Here is a 7,014-nt window from a genome sequence, read left to right as displayed (position 1 = left end):
TACATACATACATACATACATACATACATACATACATACATACATACATACATACATACATACATACATACATACATACATACATACATACATACATACATACATACATACATACATACATACATACATACATACATACATACATACATACATACATACATACATACATACATACATACATACATACATACATACATACATAAAACATATTTATACGTACACAAGTAAAACACATTCTCCTAGCGTAATATGAATGACGAAAGGTTATCTATCAACATCATCTTAATCATCGTCGTCATCATCAACAAATTCATCATCATCACCATCATCATCACCACCATGAAGAACAACCTCGTCATCATCATCATCGTCGTCATCCTCCTCCTCCTCATCATCATCATCATCATCATCATCATCTCAAACCTGCATCGCAGTTAACTGTTTTATTTTCCTATTGCTTTTATGTGCATTAATATAATAATTATCAATGCTTATTTTGAAAATCAAAGAGATCGTAATAAAAAAGGAATGAAGGAGAGAGAGAGAGAGAGAAAAAAAAAGAGGGAGAAAGGAGAGAGAGGGATATCAGTGTTGGTTGGTAATTAACACAGCATAAAGTTAAAAAAAACTACATAATGACTAGGTAAGATAAGTAAATAAATATATAAACATGGGATGGGTGATGATGAACGACTGAATGAACGAACGGAGGAACGAATAAACGAACGGAGAAACGAGCAAACAAATGAACGAACAAACAAACAAATAAAATAAAAATAAATACATTGATGGTTAAAAGATGAATGGATAGACAGATTGGTGGTATGAATATGGATGAATGTAGTAAATAAAGAAAAATGAACAGTTAAAACAGCATTTGCGAATAACTTATTATTATGGACGACATCGACGTCAACATATCAACAACAACAACAACAACAACATCATCAACAACAACAACAACAACAACAACAACAACAACAACATCATCAACAACATCAACAACATCATCAACATTATCATCAACAACAACACATGTACCGGCGTATATATCACTGCTGAGCTTATCAACAGCCTGGAAAACCTGTTTACACCAATTTCGCGCCGCTTTTCCGCCATCTTTGAAACTTTCCCCATCATCATCATCATCATTACCGCCCCCACTAACAACTTTACCGTTAATGTTAATTCTCGGCTGCCTAATTTCACTAATTTTAGTAGAGTCAGTGGTCATAATGGGCATAACGCTGGTGAACTGTACTCGCTTCATAGTCTGGGGACTAGTTGGCAGACTTTTTGGTAGAAGAATGGTCTTAGTGTAGAACGTCGGTGAATGTGGCGACGATTGTTGGTAGCTTTGAAAGACTGGAGATGTGATGTTGTTGACGTTGAGCAGTTCTGTAGACGATTTGAAGCTTGCCACAGACTGGCACTCCTCATCCAAGTCGCTGTAATACTTCTCAAACTGGCCCGATGACTTGAAGATAGGCTTCTTAAGAGCTGTTGCTGTTGTTGTCCTTAATGTCACCGGTGTTGTAACTGCTGTCCTTGTTGATGGCGTTGAAGCTGTTGCATCGCTTTGATACTCGTCGTCATCTGATGTTAGCGACAATGATTTTGAGATAATTTTCTGCGGGTCTGCGAGTTTCGGTTTCGATGATTTTGTAACTGTCAGGTTCTTCTCAGTAAAATTTTGAAATTCTTTTTTGATTTTTGCTTCCTGGCTATCGTTGCTCTCGTAAAAATTCAATCTTTTTTTCATGAACTTTGAAGCCATGCTGTCTTTTGGTGTTTCGCCAGGAAGTGGGTGCTTTGAAAAGGAAGAAGATGACGGTGATGTTGTTTTTTTGACGCTGGTTTGTTGCTGCTGCTGTTGCTGCTGTCGTTGTTGTTGTTGCTGCTGTCGTTGCGCTTGAATGGCATTCCTATCTATAAAAAGTTATTTATAGTTATTCATAAACATCGAACTGAACGACGACGAAATCATGTAATGGTTGATGCTACTCTGAGAGATAACTAAGGGAGAGTTAAGAATCGAAATAATTATAATAATAAATAATAGTAAATAATAATAATAAATAACAATTATAATAAATAAAATTAAGACCACGTACTCTTCTGTTCTTTTCTTTTTGAAGAGGAAAGCGAAATATAACTGAGAGCCCACATATATAAATGGTCAACCAATCATAGAAAGGGCTACATCACATCAGACGACCGTAGTATGTAATTACATTTAATTTCAATAATCGTACTTTAGAAGAAAAATTTAATAATTAAAATTTAGTAATCTAAACAACTCTCTCTCTCTCTCACTCTCTCTCTCTCTTTCTATATATATATATATATATTTTGAAATAACAATAGCAAAATAAATATCTACTTGATTTAACTAATAATTTCGAATAATAACAATAATAACAATGATAAATTATATAAAAGCTAGATCGAAAAAATGAGATTAAAGTAGATTGTCCACATCACATCTTTACAGCATTGAGAAAAAAAATGTCGAAAATTGTTCATCAGGGCAAGTTTATAACACGCTAGAGATATGCATTATATGATATCACTGTTTTATATATGCCTATCTATATATGCTGTATATACTATCTATCTAATCTATTCAAGCTTGTGTTATACGAACTCGTTTATGTAAGTTCATATGTGATACATGGAGTAGAGTTATATAGGGTTATATAGAGTTAGTTATCTCGGTTTCTTTGCCTGTATCAAAATCAAAATTTTCCTGGCACATCTATAGAAGAAAGAGACATGCTAGAATCAAAGATAAAGCCTAGACTACGAAACTTGTGAGAAACATCAAGAGTTTTAGAATCAGGTAAGATAATAGGAGGAATAATAATAGAGTGTTTAGATTTATTGGAACAAATTAATTCGAATTTTGAAGGATTAAGTTTAAGACACAGAGAGTCAGACCAAGCGATAATCAAAGAAAGACATAGAGATAGATTATGAAGAACACTATTGAGATTAGATGGAGGAAAAGAAATATAAATATAAGAATCATCAGCATATTGTTGACTAGTGAAAGAAAAATTATTAATAATACGAGGTAGCTCAGAGGTATAGAGTATAAATAGAAGAGAGCCAAGGATAGAACCCTGAGGTACCCCAAAAGTAAGGGTAGAAGAGTTAGAAAAAGAATTATTAAGAACAACAGAAGAAAAACGATTACAGAGATACGAAGAAAACCAAGATAGACAAGAATCAGTAATATTAAAATCGTCTAGCAGCCTCAAGAGATTAGTATGATCTGCAGTATCAAAGGCAGAGGATACGATATTGAGAGAGAATGACAAAGAGAGAGAGAGAGAGAGAGAGAGAGAGAGAGGCTGAGAGGAATGCATTTCAAAAATAGAAAATTCGTTCGGAGTCTGTGTAATGTAATTTTAATCAGTTATCAGACCTTTGGCAGTCGCTGAAATCAGTGGGGATAAAAATACTTCGCCCGTCCTCATCATCTTCATCGTCGTCGTCATCATCATTTATTATACGCTCATCATCATACTCGCGAATATATGCTCACAAATACATATGTTCGCGTACAATCACCTACATACAAATATATGCACACGCACACACACGTACACTAACATATGTCCGTGTACAAACGCACATACACATCTACATACACACACAAATGTACAAGCGTTAAGTTATTTCCTGCCAACTGGAGCACATGATTTCATTAATTGATAAATTGAATGTCAAGAAAACTGAAAATTCTACTACACCTACTACTACTACTACTCTTACTACTACTACTACTATTAAATGAACCCAAAACAACAAATGAGTAATCTTCGTGAAATATTTTATTACGATTTTTAAACGATTCGAATTATGTGATGTTAATATTTATTTAAAACCAGTGTCTGCTTGTAAAGATAGATAAGATAAATTCATCAAAATGTAAACAAACAAACACATACACACATGCATACACTTACAAGTGTCAATAAACACAATTGTAAGCTTATATACGCACGCAGACAAACAAACACAGATATTAATAAATTAAGAAAGAAAGAGAGAGGGAGAAATTAAAGAGAGAGAGAGAGAGAGAGAGAGAGAGAGAGAGAGAGAGAGAGAGAGAGAGAGAGAGAGAATAACATTAATATTGGTACCATTGCAAATCTAATTAGATATAATATAATAATATAATGTAAAAAAAACTTGCCTACAAGAAACAACATCAGCAACTTATATAAATGCTACTACCACTTGCGAAGTTTTACTCTAAAAAAAAATCTTCTACACAAAAAAAATGAAAAAAGGTCTATCTAAAAACATCTTTTGATACAAAAAAAACCAACATACATGCACATCAAACACACACACATACACACACACACACACATATATATATATATATGTATGTATGTTTGATCTTTCATTCTTTTATAGCTCCACAGCTTTCAAGATGATCTTGTAGTAAGTAAGCATTTCATCATCTGAACAACAACAACAATAATAATAATTATAAAATAATTATAAATAATAATCATAATAATAAATACAATATATAATAATAATAACCTGGGATGGCTTCTACAATGAAGCTGGACTGGTCTTGCATATTCCTTATAACCTGATGAGCATTACAAACAAATACATAAACACACACATACCTGTTATACATAGAAATACACACACACACACTCACACACACACACATATAGATTCACTATATAGTAAGTAGTTATTTAACTTTAATCGTTACGTTACTTTCGCGCTCAACTCTTATTACGTCATCTGACAGTTTATTGTTATGTTTTATTTGAATTAATATTAAATTGCCTGAAGATGAATTATAAAATTCGAAACGTCGCTTAATAAATAATTATATAATGAATATTGGTGTTCTAATTTTTAATTTAAATTATAATTATAAAAAACTAATAAGAAAGATAGAAAATCTTAATAAAAAATTAAATAACAATAATATAAGCATCGCGTTTAATGAAATATGCTTAAATGAAAATTTGTTACCGAAATTTACTGATATATATATATATATATATATATATATATATATATATATATATATATATCAGTATATATATATATATATATATATATATATATAAATTCCAATTTCTAAACAATTCTAGTAAGAAAAATTAAAAAAGCAAATTTTAAACTGACTAATGCCAACAATTTGGTAGAATTCATACAACACTGTATAAAATATGGTCTCCTTCCAACATACACACATAAATACATACATACATACATGTATGCGTACGTACATACATACATGCATACATACATACATACATACATACATGCATACGTGCGTACACACCAAGACATTCCCACTTATAAATAAACTCACGGAATCGGTAACAAGCACATGGAAGCCTAGAACATTCTGTATCAGAATGCCAGATATTCTATTCTTCCTAATTAGAAATAATTTTCCGAGCTTCGAGGCAAGATGGCGCTCCGTCAGCATCTCCAAATACACTGCATGGAAAACTGTTGGGTAACAAAAATACATGAACAGTATTAAGAATCTTAATAATCCGTGATTTACATGACTCTCCGTTTTAGGTCAACTTCTCACAAACGAACACGTCTATGCCATGGTAAGCAGAGCTTCGAGGCAAGATGGCGCTCCGTCAGCATCTCCAAATACATTGCATGGAAAACTGTCGGTCAAACCACACCACTGGCCGACGATATTACCAACAATAACAATATACAACAACAACCGCAACACGAAACAACAACCGCAACAACGACAACATACTGTCTCTAGGCAATTGATCTGGCTGGTGAATACGCTGCTTTTTGAAGTGCAGGTCAGAATGCATGTGTGTGTCGTCGTCATCTTTATCTGGCATTGATCTCTTGCCAGTGAAGAATGTCGTCGTCGTCATAGTCGTTTTCGACGTTTTTGTGGCTGATGTGGTCGTTGTAGTCGGGAATATAGTTATGGATGCCGATAATGGTGACGCAAATAATGACGGAAAAAGGGGTTGTAGTTGCTGTCGTTGTGTCGAAAAGAAGGGCACAAAAGGATTAGACGCAGTGGCATCAGTCGTTGCAGTTGCCGCCAATGATGACCTTAAAACTGCTGAATTGCGCTTGGCGACAGTGGAAAAATCATCGGCAATTGAATAATCCTCACCAAGAAGAACATCATCATCGCTGTTTCGATTTGTCGTCGTCGTCGGTGCAGTATTGTTAGACGCTGTTGTCGCTGCTACAGCAGCTGCTGCTGTTCTTGTTGTTGCTGTGGTCGTTGAGAATAAAAACTTCTTCCTACCACTCTCTCCTCTGTAGTGGTTGAATGTCTTGGCTCGGGATTTTGCGACAAGGAGATTGGTGGTTAGATGTTGTGGCTGCTGTAGTTGCTGCTGCTGATTGTTCGTACTGAAATTAAATATTGTCGTCGTTGAAGTAGAGGCAGATGGCACTGATGCGAATGATGCTACGGTCGGAATGTTGAAAATAGTATCGATCTCCCTATCAAAATCATCAGCAGAGGAAGCACCACCAATTACGCTGCTATCATTAGCTCTGTTTCTATTTATAGCATCGTTACTAGTATTAGCTACGTTACTATAATTAGAAATGTTACTATAATTAGCAGCGTTCCTATAACCAGTAATGTCACTGTTGAATGTGTTGCTATTAGTACTAGCAGTAACATTACTGACTGGGTCCTGGCAGACGTATAGAGTTAGCTTAGGTTGGACTGATCTGTTTGTTGATGAGCGTGTGTATGTATGTATGTATGTATGTATGTATGTATGTATGTATGTATGTATGTATGTATGTATGTATATATGTATGTATGTATGTATGTATGTATGTATGTATGTATGTATGTATGTATGTATGGATGTATGTATGGATGTATGTATGTATGTATGTATGTATGTATGTATGTATGTATGTATGTATGTATGTATGTATGTATGTATGTATGTATGTATGTATGTATGTATGTATGTATGTATGTATGTATGTATGTATGGA

At 34.0% G+C, this 7,014-nt stretch overlaps 2 protein-coding genes across 2 annotated transcripts in view; both read right to left on the bottom strand.

Moving 5' to 3' along the window:
• HELRODRAFT_172137 (hypothetical protein) overlaps nt 1-1,777 on the bottom strand; it is a gene marked incomplete at both ends in the record, with an annotated part of 7,844 nt that extends 6,067 nt beyond the window's left edge. The window contains one exon of the mRNA XM_009018802.1: nt 1,042-1,777. Within this exon, the coding sequence (XP_009017050.1) occupies nt 1,042-1,777 (736 nt within the window). The remainder of the gene's footprint in view (nt 1-1,041) is intronic.
• Nucleotides 1,778-3,865: 2,088 nt separating this feature from the next.
• Nucleotides 3,866-7,014, bottom strand: part of HELRODRAFT_191598 (hypothetical protein) — a 9,940-nt gene continuing 6,791 nt past the window's right edge. The window contains exons 14-18 of the mRNA XM_009018801.1: nt 5,780-6,730; nt 5,363-5,505; nt 4,564-4,615; nt 4,104-4,478; nt 3,866-4,069 (exon numbers count right to left, since the gene is read on the bottom strand). Of these exons, the coding sequence (XP_009017049.1) occupies nt 4,426-4,478; nt 4,564-4,615; nt 5,363-5,505; nt 5,780-6,730 (1,199 nt within the window). The 3' untranslated portion in view covers nt 3,866-4,069; nt 4,104-4,425. The remainder of the gene's footprint in view (nt 4,070-4,103; nt 4,479-4,563; nt 4,616-5,362; nt 5,506-5,779; nt 6,731-7,014) is intronic.

The sequence above is a fragment of the Helobdella robusta genome (genome assembly GCF_000326865.2).
Source record: "Helobdella robusta unplaced genomic scaffold HELROscaffold_22, whole genome shotgun sequence".
Classification (NCBI taxonomy): Eukaryota; Metazoa; Annelida; class Clitellata; order Rhynchobdellida; family Glossiphoniidae; genus Helobdella; species Helobdella robusta.
The sequence above is the reverse complement of the archived record's forward strand: the minus strand, read 5'-3'. Positions and strand labels throughout refer to the sequence as shown.